Source organism: Balaenoptera musculus, chromosome 13 (genome assembly GCF_009873245.2).
Source record: "Balaenoptera musculus isolate JJ_BM4_2016_0621 chromosome 13, mBalMus1.pri.v3, whole genome shotgun sequence".
Classification (NCBI taxonomy): Eukaryota; Metazoa; Chordata; class Mammalia; order Artiodactyla; family Balaenopteridae; genus Balaenoptera; species Balaenoptera musculus.
This window is the reverse complement of record NC_045797.1, coordinates 35,137,171-35,157,279: the sequence shown is the minus strand read 5'-3', so window position 1 is coordinate 35,157,279 and position 20,109 is coordinate 35,137,171. Positions and strand designations below refer to the sequence as shown.

Below are 20,109 nucleotides of genomic sequence, written 5' to 3'. Positions count from 1 at the left end.
AGGCTTCCCTTTCACAAAAGTCTTAAAAGAACAATTCCTTTCAAAAGCAGAATGAAAAAAATATGAAAATCTAATAAATGTGACAGTAAAACGACTCTGCAGAGGTTTCTCTCATATCTGCCGTGACCAGAGCAGATGTTAAAATAAATAAAATTTGAAATAAAAAATAAAAGAATCTAATGTGAATATTAAGGAACTTTTTTTTTTGGCCAAGACACGCGGCTTGTGGGATCTTAGTTCCCCGACCAAACCCAAGCCCTCAGCAGTGAAAGCTCGGAGTCCTAACCACTGGACCGTCAGGGAATTTTCTAAGGAACCATTTTTTCAGGCTGGCTAAACCGCTGTCTGCACTATTTTCATACGATGGCTGGGGCCCAGGGGATGGAAAATGTTAAAACCCAGTGGCTTGTGTGTTTCAGCTGAGGTTACAAGGTAGAAACGCGACTGGAAGTGGTGGTAAGAGCTCTGTTCCTTCTCGAAGAGTTTTGGCCTTCAGCTCACATACCGCATACAGCTGCTTGGCGACCCAGGGCCTATCCCGACGGCCCCAAGCCACGCGCCTAGGAGCGCGCCCAGGATCCCCTCACGCGAGGACCCTTCCTAGGAGAGGCGGGCGGGCGGGCTCTGCGGCGGAAAACGGGCCGCGCGGGGGCGACAGCACCAACCTTGTTGACAACCTCTCCCCTCCCCCAACCCCCAGGACAAGGAACGCCACCGCGTTCCACATTCTCCCCGACCCTCTGACCCAGAGGGCCCAGACCCCGGCCGGCCCGAGCGGCCCCGGCAGGTGCCAAAGAGTCCTGGCTGTCCCTCAGGCCCCGCCCACCCCACCCCCCCCCGCGGTCGTCGGGAGCGGGCCTCGGTTAGCGGGGCCTCCTAGGCTCTGGGCGCCGGGACTGGCCGGCTACACCCGCGCCCCAGCGGCCTCAGTAGGCGTCCCCGGCCGGGCCGCCCCTCCCCCAGCGCCGGTGGCCAGGAGCCGGGCGAGGGGCTCGCGGAGGAGACTCGCGGGCGCTGATTGGCCGGAGCCGAGGGGGCGGGGCGGTGGGTGTGAAGGGGGCCGGCCCAGGTCTCACAGAGCTCCCCCTCTCCTCCGCATCTGCGAGCTCCCTCATTACATCATCTTCAGCCCGTGGTCGCCGTGCAGGACTGGGCGCGGCGCGATCCACTCAACCCGGGGCTCCAGCCCGCTCTCCCGCGTCTCTCCTGGCTCTCCCCGCACCTGCTCCAGGGCCAAGACCGGGAGAGCCCCACGGGCTAGCTCCCAGAACCCGCTAGGCACAGCTAGCGGACCTCGGCAGCTCCGCCTGATCCATTCATTGAGAGCCGCGTATTTTCCCGGAGCCCCAGTCCCCCGCCTCCTCCAGCTCGGAGCCGCGGGTAGCGCCATGGAGAAGAGCAGCGAGACCAACGGCTACCTAGACAGCGCCCAGGCGGGGCCTGCAGCGGGGCCTGGCGCGCCGGGGAGCACGGCCCGACGCGCGCGGCGCTGCGCTGGCTTCCTACGGCGCCACGCGCTGGTGCTGCTCACAGTGTCCGGAGTGGTGGCGGGCGCCGGCCTGGGCGCGGCGCTGCGTGGGCTCAAGCTGAACCGCACACAGGTCACCTACCTGGCCTTTCCTGGAGAGATGCTGCTCCGCATGCTGCGCATGATCATCCTGCCGCTGGTGGTCTGCAGCCTGGTATCGGGCGCCGCCTCCCTTGACGCCAGCTCTCTCGGGCGCCTGGGCGGCATCGCCATAGCCTACTTCGGCCTCACCACGCTAGGCGCCTCGGCTCTCGCAGTCGCTTTGGCGTTCATCATCAAGCCTGGATCTGGCGCGCAGACCCTTCAGTCCAGCGACCTGGGTCTGGAGGAGACGGGGCCCCCACCGGTCCCCAAAGAGACAGTGGACTCATTCCTCGACCTGGCCAGGTAACGTCCTCCCTCCCCCGCCAGCCAACACCTCGCCAAGTGCTCAGTGGGAGACGCCAGCTCTCTACTGCACTCTAGTTCATACTCATACACCCTCATATACTCCTAAGAGTTCATTCTTAACTGGCTGCTGGTGGCCTTTAACATTTTTTAAATATCAAAATAACGTCTGGAGGCTTTGCATATTGACCACACCTTTGCAAACGTCAGCTGGGGCGCACCTGACATTCTCAAGGATCGGTACTGCATCTTTTAGCAAGAACCAGTCCTACCGTTGGGTGGGAATGTGTTAGGGAAGAGGCAGCGGTCTCACCTCTACTTTACTCCTTACATTCTCTGGCTGCCCACACTAGGAAAAATGTTCCAACCACGCCCCAATATCCTCACCCAATTTTCTCCCCCAACGGTGCCCAAAAGCTTCTGGGAGCATTGGTTAAATTTTGCCTGTTGGACCATTCTCGCCTGTAATCTATGGCCTCTGTTTCAGCCCTTTGGCTGGTAGGAAGCTGGCAATTTTTTGAAGAGTTGTCAGCGGACCCAAGGATAACAAGGCTGGAGTTAGTTGTGCAGGGCTCGTTGCCCAGAAACATGCCTCTCCTGGGAGCTTGGGACAGGTTGCTGTCAATCCCCATAGTCAGGACCATGGTAGAGTATTGTGAGTTTTAAGGGGCTTTATTTGTGGGAAGATGTGAATTCTAGAGAGGAGAGAGAAAGAAGCATCTTCACTCAGCTTTGCCTGCTTTTTGTGACTCTTAGAAGTTGCATTTCATCCGTTGAGATGTAATGTAGTTTTTGTGGATTGGCCAAAGCCTCAGCCTCTTTTGGTTTCTCCATTAGCCCAGAGTTCGCAGATGGGAAAACTGCAACCTAGAGACATTTACTGACATGGCCAGGTTCAGCTGAGTGAGGAGCTCAGCTGGCTCCCCCTCCAGATTTCCAATAATTCTGGATTCAGAGCCTTGGACATATGTTTTGTCTTGAGTCACCGAAGCAAAGCTCCTCATTGCTGAGGCTGTGAAAAACAGCAAACTCTGGGCAAAGTGACTTGACTCCCTGCTGTTTCTGTTTCTCCTTCTGGAAAAAGTGATGACTGTCTGCCACTTAAGAGTGTTCATTTAATTACAACAGGAATTCCCTGGCGGTCCAGTGGTTAGGGCTCTGCGCTTCCACTGCAGGGGGCACGGGTTCGATTCCTGGTCAGGGAACTAAGATCCCACATGCTGTGTGGTGCAGCCAAATAAATAAATAAATAAAATTACAACAACAACAACAAAAAAATCAAAGGAATTTACATTGAAAAAAGCAAAAAGCAAAACCTCTCTGATGAGGGGGACCAAAAAGTTCTTACCAAAACTTCTTACCAAAAAGACAGGTGGAAAAAAAAAAAAAAAAAAAAAAAAGAAGACAGGTGGAGGTGGCCTATTGGAACTTTGATGAGCTACAGCGTTTGTCTAGTGTCTGGCAGCTTGATATTTGGAGGCTTTAAAGATCCTTAAGGTTTGAGGACTAACTTTTAAGTGGGTACTGAAAAAGTCTACTGAGGGTGAGAGTACCTTTGGCTTATTACCTTCAGCGTATCAGTCAGGGAGGGAGATTGTGGGGTTAAGGGAGTCTTTTTTGCAGGGATTAGTGGCTCGGAGTGTGGATGCTCTGACCTGCTGGTGGTACCCCATAGAGACGCTAGTAGCATTCTTTTATCTCCGAGAGAGGCAATGGCCAAGAAACAGGGGGCAGGGGGTGGGGGTGAAGGAGGGGTTACCTTATTCCACCAGCCCCAGAAGGGACTTATTTCCTGATCATGGTTTTCTAGTTTTAGATACAAGCCCCTTTAGCTCCTGCTTCTGAAGTGAATGACCCATCCTTATGGCTTAGCGGTCAGTGTAAGTACAGACTTTCGGTGACTCGGGCCACAAATACAGGGAAGGACCAAGAGAACATTTGTCGTAGCTTGTTGGGGGTAGGTAGTGTTTCATAATGCTTCCAAGGGCCAAACTTCTTTAATTCAGCAGCTCACGGTTAAAGGTAGGGCAGGTGGTATGAGGAAACTGAGACAGAGATTAAGTGATTTGCTCAAGGACACAGAGTGGTTTGTCAAAAGAGAGATTAGAAGAACTATGGGTCTCATGCCCCCTGGTTCAGGGCTCTATTTCTCCCACTCTTCCCTTCCCCAAGTCAACACGCCATAGAAATGAGGCCATGCTGGTGGCCTAGTCCCATCTCAGAAATGTTTGCTCTGATGCGGATGTAAGGGTACCAGGTAAGGGTATAGTCGGCTCGGGGCAGACGCTCACTTCTTGTAAGCAGAGGAGTTGAGCCCCTTCAGTGAAGGAAAGCGAACATGCAGGTTGGATTTGACTTTCTCATTGAGCAGCTTTTGAGGGGAAATGGAGTCCTGAGCCATGTGGAAATGCTTCCTGGGTCTGGGGACTCTCTGGGTAAACATTTTAAAATTGCTTCCATCAAGGAAACCTCACGGATGCCAATTTTATGTGACTCCAGGCATGTTCCCTGGCAAAGGCAGGGCGCAGTCCTTTCTGCCTGTGGGCAAGTGAGTGAATATGAGATTCTGTGGGCAAACACCTCAGTGATCCCGCAGGCCTGCCCCTGGTAACTGCCTAGAACTTAAACGCCTGGGAGGAGTGGGGAAAGTCTCAGGTGACTGCTTGCAGCTGCCGCCAAGGCTTTGCTCAAGTCCACGACCTTTCCAGATCGTGGAGTGCCCCCAAACTCCCACTGCGTCTCTCTGCCATGATTTCTAATTTAGTTTTTCAAGATGGAACTACAAGTCAGAGAGACATGACGCTAATAGACACTGATTATGCCTTTTAGGAAATTCAGAATGCCGTTGCCAAGTGGTTTGATTTCCCAACACAGTGTATTAGAAATAGCATAGCAGACTGGGGCATGGGGGTGAGGCTAGAACAGGCCCTTTGAGAGCTGAGAAAGGACAGTGGACGGCAACTGGCGGGTGGGAAAGTCACGGTCTCCTCTTGAGCAGCCCGAGCGCCACGCTTTGGAACCTGGAAGAGTACGGGACTCAGTACTGGGTGTGACCCAAAGTGGCTTCTAAGCAGGTCTTCAGGAACCCAGTCATTGTGGAACTTCTTGGTCCCTAACAACGCTTACTGATTGTGGGTCCTAGGACATGTCCATACCTTTCTGTGCCTTGGCTTCCTCATCTTTATAATGGGGATCATGAGAGTGCCTGCCTCCCAGGATCGTGGTGAGGGTTAAATGAGTTATGTCTGTAAAGCTCTAAGAATAGGGCTGACCCAACAGATGCTTGCTCGTGTTATAAATGGGGCAAGATTACAGAGCAATTGTGTTTTTTTGGTTCACATGAGTTAATGGGGATGGCTCTCTCTTTATAGTCTGAAATAAATGAGAGTGAGTGGGAAGAAAAGGATGTTTGGGACCTCAAGATGACTTGAAGCTAATGTAACCTTTAGGTATATTGGGAATCACATGCAGCCTGGAGAAAAAGGTTAACAGTGACTATGGTTTGGACTAATATAATCAACACTGTAGGAAATTTGGAAAATGGAGAAAATCAAAACTAAACACAGAAGAGCCTTCCATTCTGAAATGGGGCAGAAATCCTCACATATTCTCCCCAACATCTCAGTTTCTTTTTCCCCTGCATGACACGTGTCTGGTCTCCAAAGGTGACCTCAGTTTTCTTCACCTGTCAATGGAAAGGATTCAGGCAACTGACCTCAGACATTCCTCTGAGTGATAATATTTGTGGTTTTCAAATGGAAAACCAGAGGCTTATCTGCCAAAGAGGCAGGTAGCTCTTGGGCCCGGGACACTGTCTACACTAGCAGCCAGAAGAATGGTCCTGGGCCACTGTCTTGCAGAAGGGGCTACCATGTGCCTGGTAAAGACTATTGAGATTTTACCTTTCGCCCAGTTTTCTAGACTTTATTGCTTTTCTTGTGCTCATTTTCTCAACAGTGGACAATGTTTGGAGCCTTTCCATTCACACAGGGTGGCGCTAGGGACTTACTTTCCTTCCCGAGAACTGGGTGAATATGATGCTTCTCAGGCTGCAAAGAACACATTTCTTCAGTAGGCGCGAAGAAACCTGTAGGCAAGATGAAGACTCTTAGCGAATCTAACATGAATCCAAATTAATGGAGGTTTCTCAGCCTAACTAGTCACTAAAAATGGCAGCTTAAAATATTAAAAAAAAATTTTTTAGCTCGACACCATGCCTGAATAGTTCAGAAAAGAACATAAACCCAGAGAGGTAGTGTGGATAGTGATGAAGAACAGACACTGAAGTCAGCTACCCGGTTTTGAATCCAGCTCTACCACTTACTAGTTGTATGGACAAGTCACTTAGCCTCTCTGTACCTCAGTTGCCTTATCTGTAAAATGAGATTAATAATAGTGTAGCTACTACCTAGACTTGTTACGAGGATTAAATGAGTTAATATTTGAGTGTGTTGCTAATATTCTAGGGTGTCCCAGCCTCTCAGGGACAGCTGAGGGCTACTTGATACAGGCTACTCTTAGCCTTATTTCCTCGAACGTCCCCCACCCCAGGGTCCCAGCATTAGCCTTTCAGGCTGGAATCTAAAACTGGATGTGGGCCTCAGAAAGAGGATAGGTTACTCCCCTACCCCCCACTGTCTCCATAGTGTGAGCCCATCACCCCCAGCCCTTCCTCTGCTCCCGGCCTTGTAGGGGGTACAAGATCTGAAGGGGCACATCCCTGTTAACTGAACCTGTAACAATAAGCACTAGGGATAATAAATATTTATCAGGTGTACATAGAGTGTCGTATCCTGTTCCGAAGAGTCTTTGAAATTTTCATAAATTCGGTAAAGAATTTTTGAATTTAAATGAAAGGAAATACTTTTGGAACAAAAAAAGTATACCAAGCCAAAGTAAATTGTTTTACAGTCTTCTCATATGGAACAGGGAAATGCATACCACCCTTGACAATAGGATCAGAAGAACAGCACCAGATGTATGAAGAAGGAACATTTCTGAACTTTTTCATGGTGTGAGCTGCACGAGTCTGTACAGTACCACTAACAGAAGTTCTGCTTTCAAAACTTCAGCCTGAGCTCATACCAGTTTTTCTGCCTGCTTTAAGTAATGTGTCCAGAGGTTCCTAAAGCACCGGAAAGGCTCGTCCATTCATTCTCTCCCAATTTGGTCTGACTTGGGTCTCTGGATTTAGTAGTACAGTCTTGGCATTTTTTGCAAATGTTTCTGACTTAGACCCACTATGAGAAATACATTTTAAATAATGACCTATCCACATACAGACACCTTCACTCCCACATATACAATCTGAAACACAAGTCCTACAAAACAACGTTTTATGTGTGATACATGCTGATCTTTTCTACTCTGTCCAATGTATTACATCTTTTATAAAATGCTGGTTAGAGCCAGGAAATTGATTCCATGGCCAACTAATGTTTGAAAGACTTTGGTCTAATGTATATCTGGTATTATGTAATTCAAGGAAATTTCTCAGGGTCAAATAACAGAAAAATGACATATTTGAGAATTTAAATAAAATGAGGAGCCTCAATGGTTAGAAGCACCCTAATACCCAGTGAAATTGAGTGCTGTGCAGAGGTAAGCTTGAGAAGACCATTTGATCCTTCTGATTTCCAGACCGTGGATCTCACAACTCCAGATCTCTACTATCTAATATGATAGACACTAGCCACAAGTGGCTATTTAAATTTAACTAGTTTAAATGTAAATAAAATTTAAAATTCAGGGACTTCCCCGGTGGCGCAGTAGATGAGAATCCGCCTACCAGTGCAGGGGACATGGGTTGGATCCCTGGTCTGGGAAAATCCCACATGCCACAGAGCAACTAAGCCCATGTGCCACAACTACTGAGCCCGTGTGCCACAACTACTGAAGCCCACACACCTAGAGCCCGTGCTCCACAACAAGAGAAGCCACTGCAATGAGAACTCTCCTGAATACAGGAGAGCTCAGGAGTAAGAAAAAGCCCGAGTTCACAGCAGCATCTTGCTTAAAAGTCAAAGGAAAGAGGGATAAGCAGAGAGAAGAACAAAGTCAGAGGACTGACACACCTGACTCTAAGACTTGCTACCAAGCTACAGTAATCAAGACAGTGTGGTGTTGGCAAAAGAATAGACAAATATGTCAATGAAACAGAAGAGAGCCCAGAAATAGACCCACGTAAATATGGTCAACTGATCTTTGACAAAAGAACAAAGGTGATACAGTGGCACAAGAATAATCTTTTCAACAAATGGTGTTGGAACAGCTGGATATCCACACATAAAAAAAACGAATCTAGACACAGCCCTTGCACCATTCACAGAAATTAACTCAAAATGGATCACAGATCAGGGCTTCCCTGGGGGCGCAGTGGTTGAGAATCCGCCTGCCAATGCAGGGGACATGGGTTTGAGCCCTGGTCCGGGAAGATCCCACATGCTGCGGAGCAACTAAGCCCGTGCACCACAACTACTGAAGCCTGCGCACCTAGACCCCATGCTCAGCAACAAGAGAAGCCACCGCAATGAGAAGCCTGCGCACCCCAACTCGGAAAGCCCGCTCGCCGCAACCAGAGAAAGCCCCCGTGCAGCAACGAAGACCCAATGCAGCCAAAAATAATAAAGTAAAAAAAAAAATACTTCTTAAAAAAGAAAAAAAAGTGGATCACAGATCTAAATGTAAAACACAAAACTATAAAACTCCTGAAAGATAACATAAAATGACCTCTGGTATGGCAATGACTTTTAAAATACAACACCAAAGGCACAAACCATGAAGAGTAGAGAAAAATGTTTTGCCTTACTCCAGCAGCCTTGCAGCCTTGCCCCTTGGCGGACACAGGGGTGTGCTCCTGCCCCTGCTTCTGGCCTGTGGCGACCAGGGGAACTGAAGGAAAGGAGTATGATTCTGTGGGTTCAACTCACTGCCTGCAGGCGATTCCTTCCAAGGGATCAATATTTGAGAGCTGAGTAATGTAATCTAAAAAGAGTTCAGTCATCCCATTGAATATATGTATTTTTTTGGTTGTCAAATCTCCTTTGCAGTTAGCACTGTATCTTTTGTCCTAACTTTTTAAGCAATTTTGAGATATGATTTACATACAAAAGATGCATCCATTTCAGGGGTACAGTTCAATCAGTTCTGACAAATAGATAAACCATTTAATCACTACCACAATCCAGACACTGAACATTTTTGTCTCCCATGACCCTTCTCAGCAATTCCCACTCTTCATCCCTGGCCCCAGGCGGTTTTGGATAGAAAGTTTTGCTTTCTATCACTATGGATTAGTTTTGCTTTTTCTAGAGTTTCATGGTGATGGAATCACTCAGCATGTACTTTTCTTTGTCTGGCTTCTTTTGCTCAGCACGATGTTGTTGAGATTATCCACGTTGTGTATATTAGCAGTTGATTCCTTTTTATTGCCAGGTAGGATTCCATTGTATGTATTTATCATAATGTTATTTGTCCATTCATCAGTTGATGGACAATTCAGTTTTGAGCTATTATGAATAATGCTGTTATTCATACAGGTCCTTTTTGCAGACATGTATTTTCATTTCTCTTGGGTAAATGTCTAGGAGTAGAATTGCTGGTTCATATGGTAAGTGTATGTTTAACTTTATAAGAAACTGCCAGAACACATCATGTTCTTAGGAACTTGATTTTTTGGCAGGAGTCACTGTTTTGACTCTAGTATTGAATATACCCCTCTGTTCCCATTGGATTTTGTAGACTAGATATTGTAGACTGTCGGAAAACATGTTGACCAAACAGTGGCTGTTTGATCTAGAAGTTCTGGGTTAGGGTCCGTTCCGGGTGAGACAGTATTGGGCTATTGCTTATGATGAAGACACCAGGCAGGTCAACAGCTCATTCCTGAAGGATGTGAAGTATTTGCAGGGGAAATCATCCCCCATGGAGAAGACAGAGGGCTTCTAACCCAGCTCTTTCCTTAACTTCCCTGTCTTCCTAGGGAGAGAAGCAGATGGCCAGCCCAGTCTGAGAACTACTGTGGTGGATGCAGAATGGGCAAAACCTTGGCTCAGGGCCTGTTTCTGCTTCTAACTAGTGTAGCAAATGGAAATGAGATACCAAACGTACCCCCACAAGACTGAGAAGGGTGCTTTGTAATGGAAATAAGAGGCAAATGTAAGTTGCTATTCATCTACACACTAAAGAATAGTCAATACAAATGCCTAGTCTGTTTCTGCCTTTCTTTTAAAGTAAATATGCTTGTAATAGGAACCAAACCTCAGATCACCATTTTGCAATGGTTAATTCAAGGGAAGATCACATTTTGTCTGTTTAAATACAGGCGTGTACTTTCGGGTATTCTCTAAGTATGTTAAAAGCAATTCAGGTTTCATAGACAAGCAAGATGGGAAAGGCTGAGTTGCAGTCTCTAGATGCTGGCTGTCTATGGAAGCTTCCTGAGTGTTCTAATGAAGTCATTTTTGTGTCTCGTTAACCCTTTTGGTGGGTGTATTCATTATCTATTGTTGTATAACAAATTACCACCAATTTAGCTGCTTAAAATCACACATATTTATTATCCCATAGTATCTGTGGTATCAGGAATCCTGGCACGGCTTAGCTGGGTCTTCTGCTTCAGAGTCTCTTATAAGGTTGCAATCAAAGTGTTGGCTGCAGCTAGGGTCTCATCTGAAGGCTCGACTGGGGAAGGAGTCACTTCTGAGAACTTGTGATTGTTGGCAGAATTCAGTTCCTTGAGGTTCAGATTGGGAGCCTCAGTTCCTAGTTGGCTGTTGGCCAGAGGCCACCCTCCATGTCTTGTCATATGTGTCTTTCCAATATGGCAGCTTGTTTCATCAAATATGCAAGCCCAGAAAGCAATAAAGAGTGTCTTCTAGCAAGATGGAAGCCACAAGTTTATGTAACCAAATCACAAAAGTGACATCCCATCACCTTTGCTGTATTCTGTTGGCTAGAAGCAAGTCATACCCATCCCCCACCCCACCCCCATGACACACACACTGAAGGGGAGGGTATTACACAAATGTGTGACTACCAGGAGGCCTCTTAGACTCTGCTTGCCAAGCTGGGCTACAGTCTGACCTGCCTACCTCTGAAACTAAACGCATGCAAATAGTTGCCTAGAGATTCTAGTGCTATGAACAACTCAACCACAGCAGTAAGAATTAGTGGATAAGATTGGCACAAATTGTAAAGGATGGTCTTTTACTCTTCTAGACTTATTCTTATAGGAAGTGGGTAGAACACACAGATTATCAGTGGGATTTTCTTGTATGTTATGACCAGCATCTGTATAATATATGTCCCAAAGGAGGCCCTCAATAAAAACTGTGTCCATGAATAGATTTTGGTTTCAAAATCTAGCTTAACTGGATCAGTTCTATTGCTCTCCTTTTATAACAAATATTTTTTACTATCCTTCATCATGAAATGAAATCCATAAATAGAATTTACCTACACACATAATTTCAAACATCAATATGACTTGACTGTAATATAAAAAACCCACCAGCTTGGTGGTTGCCAGAGGCAGGGGTGGAGAGTGGGAGAAATAGGTAGAAGGGGATATTATATATTTTTAAAAATAGAAATAAAAATGTGAGTATGCTATAAAATTTTAAGAAAGAAAAAATACTAAAGGAGAGTAATTTATAAAAAAAATAATGTCAGGATGTGCATGCTCTAAACCAAAATGGTTAGGTGCTTGCTTCTGAGTTTAGAGTCACCATTAATGGGACAGCTTTACATTCAGACTGATATTTAGCAGAACAAATGGCTGGGACCTGGCACTTCCCCCTGAACACACTCCCCCAGTTCCAGGAATGCCCCCCAGTTATTACAACAACAAAACACTCCTTTGGATTTCACTAGTGGGCAGTTCCACTCCCCGTTGAAAACCACTGCACTAGGGCTTAGCCTCTAGGGGAAAGGAAAGTGATGCAATTATTCCGGTTTCCTTGGACACAGCTTACCTAAATATCCAGGGGCACCACGAGGGAGATGAGGATAAGATCAGTGCACTCAAAGTATCTATTGGGGTCCTGCAGCCGAAACACAGTTGGGTGCTTGGATCAAGCAGAAGATGGCAGTAACTGCTGCACGTAGGGAAAGAGGGAACCCTGTGTGTCAGGCTATCAGGAATGGGCATCTTAAAGTGGACACTTTGAATGCCGAATTTTAAGAATACTGACAAAATGCTTTCTTTTCCAACAGAAACCTGTTTCCCTCAAATCTTGTGGTTGCAGCTTTCCGTACGGTAAGCTTGATGCTTTGCTAAAAATATGAAACTTTGGGGAGGGGTGGGTTATATATAAATTACTGCTATAGAGTTAGGTAAGGTGGAACAGGGAGGATTGCATTGTTAACAACACTTAGTATCATTGGCCTAAAATTTATAGATATACCCCTGGAGTGAAAACAAACAAAACAATAAGAAACCAAAAATTTTTCCAAAATATCCCACTAGTTCCAGCATCTTTTCATATCACCTAATACTCTCAAATCACATTTTTGGGAGCTCTTAAATATTTTAGATTTTTTTTTTTTTTTTTGGCTGTACTGTGTGGCTTATGGGACCTTAGTTCCTTGACCAGGGATTGAACTTGTGCCTCCTGCAGTGGAAGCACCAAATCCTAACCACTGGACTACCGAGGAATTCCCTAGAATTTTTTTAAAATACATTTTAATCTTTTTTTTCTGATTATAGGGATAACGTATGCTCCTTGCAAAAAATAAAAATAAAGTGCAAAAAAGTAGAAGAAAATAAAAATCACCCATAATCACTACCTAGAGCTATTCATTAACATTTTGGTATACATCTTTCCAGTATGTTTTTTCTATACATGTGCACATTCACATGATTTTAAAATAATTATACTACATAACATTGTTAGTATGTACACGTGCTACACATATTGTTCTGTAACCTGCTCTTATTGTTAACATTTTCTCATGTCGGTAAATATCCTTCTGCATAAGCTATTGGCTGTATTCCACTGTATGAGAGTATCATAATTTTACTCAACCAGTCCCTTGTTGATGGTTGTTTCCAGTTTTTCACTAATTTTAGCAATTCTTCAAGTAACTCCCCTGCAGCCATGCTTTATATAGAGAAAGAATATAAAGGTCTAGATTAGATGGACTAAACTGATTGCCTTTTTCAAGCCAAGACTTTTCTGTTTCTACTTACAGCCTCTCTTTAAAACAAACAAACAAACAAAAACCCTGCATATAAACATAGCTGTGACTTGTATGTATAATGTGAGCTAGGAGAAAAATACAAGGTTTGCGGGGCTTTCAGTGCCTGGCACAGAAGGTGTGGGGTGGGTTTTGTTTGCCCTTCCATCCTTAATCATGGGACAGCTGAACATCTCTGCCCGTCTGAAAGCTTGATAAGTCAGAGCTGAGAGAGAGCAGAGCTCTTTAAAGGCCAGTTCAAAGCAAGCCTCTGGGTCTGAACCCTCTAAGGGGCTCCTCTTAACAGTTCAGAAGCCAGGTGTCCTTAGAAGGGTCAGGAAGGGTGTCTTATAACAGAGTCCCCTCAACGATAATGCATACTGTCCCAGGGAGACAACTGTGTGCTTCAGGCAGAAGTGTGTGAAGTCAACTGCAGGACCAAAGTTGGAGGGACGTTTCACCTCTGATGAGTGGTCTCCCAGAAGACTCAGCCCGAAAATGCTGTCTTGCCTTCCAGCCTTTGCTTTGGGGAGTGGAGGCTGAAGGCGATTAGAAACAGATGCTGAAAAGCAGTCAGGCTCAAATAAGTTCTGGAACATAGTGGAGCATAAATAAATGAATGAAAATAAAATAACACATCGAAAAGTATACTTCGGCATTGTGGAATGAATTCCAAGTTTCCCCAAATAATATGAACTCTAAGCTGTTTGAGATATCAAACCATCAGCTTGAAAGTGTACAGACCTTCTCCAAACCAGTGACCAGGGGACATAGGAAATTCTCCCCATTTCCTTGGCTTCCTAAATAACCAGAAGTCTGGAGTGCATGCTGCCTTGGTCTTAAGTAACTTTTGTACAGTCCTCAGAGGCCCTTGTCAGGCCAGCCAAGTGAGGAATGCCCAGAAGACCTGGAATGAAGAGGGACAGAGTAGCAAGAGGCCCAGCAGTCCTCTTGGTTCCTCCAGGTGGTCTTCAGCTGTGAACTGACAGGAGTTTTTCTTTCTCTTGTTCACAGTATGCAACCGACTATAGAGAGGTGACCCACAACACGAGCACTGGAAACATAACCCGTGAAAAGGTAAAACTTTTTGTGAGATCACTTGTGGCAAATACTTATAACACAAATAATGCTTCATAATGGAAGGAGCATACACGATGCCTGTTTATCTCAGCCGGACTGAAGACTTTGGGGTTTGAATGGGCTGTTTGAATCACATGGATTAGGTTTGCTCCTTTGACCATTTACCATCTTTAGTGGATCCATTTCAATGAATTAGAACTACTGCCCCCTTTCTTAAAAAAAATAATCTTATAACACCCCTTCTGCTATTCTGAAATATAATTAATAGGTGATTTAACCTACCCCGGCACGTAGAATTTGTCTTGGGGGTTTAACTCACTATAACCATCATTCATTCACAAGTATTTTTGAGTACCTGTTGTTTACCAGACACTGAGCTAAGTCCCAGCCTTCATGCTATATAGCTGGAAGGGACAAGGGACCTCAAGAATTATTCAGTCCAGCCATGGAGCTGCCATGGGGAGAAGGAGGGACTTTGCCCTTCCCCACCCCCTAGCACACCTCCCTAGGGCTTGAGTGGCTCTGAGTTCTACCAGCCTTTCTTTTTTTTTTTTTTTTTTTTTAATTTAATTAATTAATTAATTAATTTATGGCTGTGTTGGGTCTTCGTTTCTGTGCGAGGGGTTTCTCTAGCTGCGGCAAGTGGGGGCCACTCTTCATCGCGGTGCGCGGGCCTCATCGCGGCCTCTCTTGTTGCGGAGCACAGGCTCCAGACGCGCAGGCTCAGTAGTTGTGGCTCACGGGCTTAGTTGCTCCGCGGCACGTGGGATCTTCCCAGACCAGGGCTCGAACCCGTGTCCCCTGCATTGGCAGGCAGATTCTCAACCACTGCGCCACCAGGGAAGCCCCAACCAGCCTTTCTTTGATTGAAAGAAAAGTTCTACTTTTTTAAAAAAGTCGAAAGCTATTAGTTTAGTCCATTTCACTTCATCTTGCAGATGCAGCACCTGAAGCTCAGAGAAGTGATTTAGTATCACAGCTGGGACTAGGATTCAGACTAGAAAGCTGGTAAAAATGCTCTTTTGGGTTTTACCACGCTGACATGTTTCCTGTTCAGAATTTCATAATGTGTTGTGATGGAATAAAATGTTCCTCTAACATATGCTTAGAGTATGAGATTCAGCACTGCTGGAAAAAAAGAATACATTATACCTGTACATTTTAAGTCAGTGATTTAGGAAAGAATATCCTGAAAATAACCATGTTGATTCTGAACATCTTTTTTGAAATTCGTCAGTGAGGAGACTATGGTAAGAGCCTAGCAACAAAGAATTTGTTGACATTTAGGAGGCAAAGTTACAATCACTGACTCTTGATCTGAAGGACCTTTTCACCAATCAGCTCTTCTTTTAAAAGCAACCCTTTGAAGTGATTTTCCAGCCTCTAGTTGAATATATCCAGTGATGATGAGCTCTCTACTTTCTGCTTCAACCTATGCCCATTTTGAACAGCTTTCAGAGTTAACAACTAGGTGAAGATTTTGTTTGTTGACTTCCATATCCTCAGACTCCATCTTCCCTTGAGTTTCCTGCCCCTTGATTTGTGAAATCGCTGAGGGTTAAAGAAAATATGAGCCTTTCCTCCTTCCAGGCACAGTGTTTCAGTCTGGCAGAGACAACGAGCAAATGCATTCTTTAATTCTCACTCATCCGTTGTAAACTTAGACCCTCTGTCCCCTCTGATCCTACAGATCCCCATTGGCACCGAAATTGAAGGTATGAACATTTTAGGATTGGTCCTTTTTGCCCTGGTGTTAGGAGTGGCCCTGAAGAAACTCGGCTCTGAAGGAGAAGAGCTCATTCGTTTTTTCAATGCCCTTAATGAGGCGACAATGGTGCTGGTGTCATGGATTATGTGGTGAGTGTCACCCTGCCACCTGCTCTCTCTCTCTCTCTCATTTCTCCTGCCATCCAGAAAAGAACCTGACTTAGCTGTTCTAGGTCACCCCTATGGGACCACCTGGCCCAGTGCTCTGTATGTGGTTGATGTACCACAGGACAGTCTTGGTACAAGGGGTGAAGGACCTCAGAGAAACAGGCATGTGTCATGGTTACCAATCACTTCCTCATCACCCACAGTGACCCCTGGGTTTTATCATTGGGGATTTATCTATGAGTCCCACCACCATCCCATATCACATGGGATGCCCATATCATCTTGTGGGGCAATGAATTCCATAAATTTGCTATCTGCTGTATAAAACACGGCTCATTTCACTTTAAAGGATAGACTTCAAGCTTCAGAAGGGCCCCTTCCTATAGTATTTTACAACATGGAGGGTAAATCCATCTTCACTCCATACATGTATGTAAACTTGGAATGGTCTTTCCTTTATATGAATGTTTCTTTATGTAATATCAATGAAAGGGTAATTGTTTAATAAAAACCATCAGATTGATTTCTGGCTAACAAGGAAAAAGTTGACAAGGTCTCTCAAAGTAACTTCTCAGAAATCATACCGATTTCAGTGCCAATGCCTCATAAGCTTTATCATGCTGTTTTACTCAAGCCAAACTTTGTGGGTTTTAGCTTCTACCCATTCGTTGCTGAGAAACTAGTTTATCCTTTCGTGCACAAAGCATTTTCCTTATTGTCAACCCTTAAATATCCCAGAACATCTCTCTCTTAGATGGCATAGGGATGGCAGCTGCACTGATGTTAGGAGAGAAGCCTGGAATTTGGTAAGAAAGTTTGAGATTCGGTGGGAAGCCAAGTTCGGAGCCTCCCCTGGTGGTGTTTATCTTGCTTAACCAAATTTTCTCGCTCACCACAGAATTCCAGAGTCCTGACTCTATATTGCAAACATGACACTTCATATGACTGCTGTTGTTCAGGGGAGATATTTTCAGAAAGGAAAAAATGTTTTCATCACGTCGAGTTCTTTTCCCTGGCTTATTTTTTAGTCTAAAATCCTCCCAAAGGTTGGATTAAAGGAAACTGTGCAAGAAAGTGATGTTCGTATGTTAAGACATTTGTTTTCAATCTGGAAACCAATTTACAGTCATTCCTTCAATGTGATGTATTAGTTACAGAAACAGATATTTGGAAGGGCAGACCCAGCTGAGTGTCTTAACCGCAATGAGAGACCCGTTGCCCAAAAAGTGCCTATGCATGCATAGGAAGTGGGAGTGGTTATCAGAGGAGGGGGCTGGCTTGAGGATGGTCCCTAAAGATTTTGGCCTAATCTATAATGTTTTTATTTTTTGAAAGGAGAATGTTTTCATGTATTACTATGGGATTTTAAAATAATAATACTGCTTAGAATATCTCTGGGAAGAAAACTCAAGAAACCAGTGACATTGGCTGTCTCCTTGGAAGGAAGATGGGTGCTTGGGTACAGAAGTGGGAGGCAGACTTCACCCTTTTGTACCCTTTAAAATTTGAACCATGTGACATTATTATGTATATAATTAAAATTTACAAATAAAGTCGATAGTTATAAAATTCTTCCTCAATTTATATTAAATTCAAAACAGCAGACTTTTGTTCTTTGTAGCGCCCATAGTTCATTTCTTCCCTTCCTTCTTCCCATCCTGCCATTAAAAAATTCTTCACGCTCCAAGAGTGTTCCCAGCGGGTCATTGTTAATGACTTTTTCCACAGAATCATGTTTTCCAAACCACAAAGAATTTAAAACTTCACAAAAGGCCCAGCTTTGGCTCAATTCTGTATCACAGCAATTCTGCAAAATAGGTGTCTTTTGTGTTTCTAAGTTCTCAGAACAATCCTGAGCAAGCTGAAAGTCAAGCCACAGCCCCAGAGGCTTTGCTCTGAAGGAGTTCTTGCCTTTCCACTTGGGAGCCCATATGGTTGGTTGCATCCAGCTGTTAAGAACATACAATATCCAAGGGGAAGGAAGTCTGTGTCCTAGTCCAGTGACTCCATCACCCACAATGAGCAATCATGTTAATGTTACTCAGTGTTCATGGCCTGTAAAATGGGCACGATAATACCCCCAACCTTTTCTGTTCCTTGGGGTCATCCTAGGGAGAGGTGAAGACCACCTAGTTGAGAGTCCCTGCGTTCTGTGACAGGAAAGGCCTACATCTCTCAGCCCCAGCATTACCACCCTTACTGACCAGTGCCCTTTGCTCATGTCCTAGGTAACGTACCTGTTGGGCATCATGTTCCTGGTTTGAAGCAAGATTGTGGAAATGAAGGACATCAATCGTGCTGGTGACAGCCTGGGGAAATATATCTTCAACATCTATATTGGGCCAATTTTATTCACGGAGGAATCGTTCTGCTGCCACTTATTTATTTTGTCTTCACGAGAAAAAACCCATTCAGGTTCCTCCTGGGCCTCCTCACCACCATTGCAGACAGCATTTGCCACCTGCTCCAGGTGGAGTGGGTTTCAAGGTGCACTTGGCGGCTCTGAGCTGTATTAATATGGAGCCCAGAAGGGTGAGCCTATGGTGGATGCACAACCATCAATATTGACATATTTAAATTTCTTGAAGACTCTAAATTGTGTCAATCTGAATTTTTTTGTACTACCAGCCCACAGCAGCTCTTATGGAAGTGGATTTTTAGCATTGCCAGAATGAGGGATTGCCTCATTCCCTTCTCCTTGCTGCTTAGAGGTCAACTGGACCATTACTTAGTCCAACTGTGGGTCTTCACCCTAATTAGACCTCTGCCTAAGTGGAAGAAGGCAGCTACTTAAAACGCATTGCATGGGAATAAAGATGCAGACCTACTAGAGAATGGACTTGAGGATACGGGGAGGGGGAAGGGTAAGCTGGGACAAAGTGAGAGAGTGGCATGGACATATATACACTACCAAACGTAAATAGATAGCTAGTGGGAAGCAGCCGCATAGCACAGGGAGATCAGCTCGGTGCGTTGTGACCACCTAGAGGGGTGGGATAGGGAGGGGGGGAGGGAGGGAGATGCAAGAGGGAAGAGATATGGGGACATATGTAATATGTATAACTGATTCACTGTGTTATAAAGCAGAAACTAACACCCCCATTGTAAAGCAATTATACTCCAATAAAGATGTTAAAAAAAAAAAAAACCATTGCAGGGGAAGTTTCTAGAATGATACCTGCCCAATTCTTTCTCCCTTTGGATGGGTGAATTATTTCCTAAATAAGACCAAGGCATCCTGGTGAGGGATGCATGCTCAGCTCTCTAGCAGTCCACAGTATTGTGGGATTATCTCACTTAGCACAAAAGATGGACCTTGTCATTATTAGAAATCCTTCACAAAAAAACTGGGCTTTCCAAATACATTAAAGGAAACTTTCAAAGGATGGCAGCACATCGTTTCACTCACACATTTAGTTTTTGCCTCCCTACTGCATGTTTCCTCCCATCCTGACTGGCTTTTTATATGACAAGGTCGTGGGGGGAAAGAATGAAGGAGGTAAGTTTCTCCAGCTTAGGCAGAAACAAGCCTACTCTCAGCTGTGCCAGCCACACCCTGCAGAATCTGCAGAGCCCACTGGAGAGAGCGGCTCTTATTCTTTGTAATCTAGGAGCACAGTTACTCTTTCCAAACTCTCAGAGCCATCTCGGCTTCTTGGTCTAAAAGAAAAAAAAAAAATCATAGTTTGCCTTTTACTTTTTGGGAGGAAAAACATTCAAGAGAGGAGACGCACATTTTGTACCATGAGACAATGTGTGGTTCTTGAGAAATTTGGAACAGGGGTATCCAGGTAAAAAAACAAAACAGGTAAATCTAAGGAGTCCAATTTTGAATACTTTGGGAGTTAACAAAACCCCACGTGTGACAGAAACTCTGCAACAATTCTGATATTTCTCTTATTTCAAGGGGAGAGTGCCATAAACTAGGATGGCGCTAATTGCTCTGTTCCCAGGTCTGAGCTGAGGAATATGTTGGCCTGGCCAGGAAGGACTGTTCTCATGGTTGGTTGTTTGCGTTTCCAGCTCTGCAACCCTCCCCTCTATGATGAAGTGCATTGAAG

The 20,109-nt window shown here is 45.1% G+C and overlaps 1 protein-coding gene across 1 annotated transcript in view; it reads left to right on the top strand.

Moving 5' to 3' along the window:
- Positions 1–1,118: 1,118 nt before the first annotated feature.
- SLC1A4 (solute carrier family 1 member 4) overlaps positions 1,119–20,109 on the top strand; it is a 24,218-nt gene continuing 5,227 nt past the window's right edge. The window contains 8 exon segments of the mRNA XM_036873800.1: positions 1,119–1,915; positions 12,131–12,173; positions 14,108–14,170; positions 15,864–16,034; positions 18,277–18,396; positions 18,399–18,485; positions 18,487–18,518; positions 20,072–20,109. The exon segment at positions 20,072–20,109 is cut by the window's right edge and continues 157 nt beyond it. Coding sequence (XP_036729695.1) covers positions 1,389–1,915; positions 12,131–12,173; positions 14,108–14,170; positions 15,864–16,034; positions 18,277–18,396; positions 18,399–18,485; positions 18,487–18,518; positions 20,072–20,109 — 1,081 coding nt within the window. The 5' untranslated portion in view covers positions 1,119–1,388.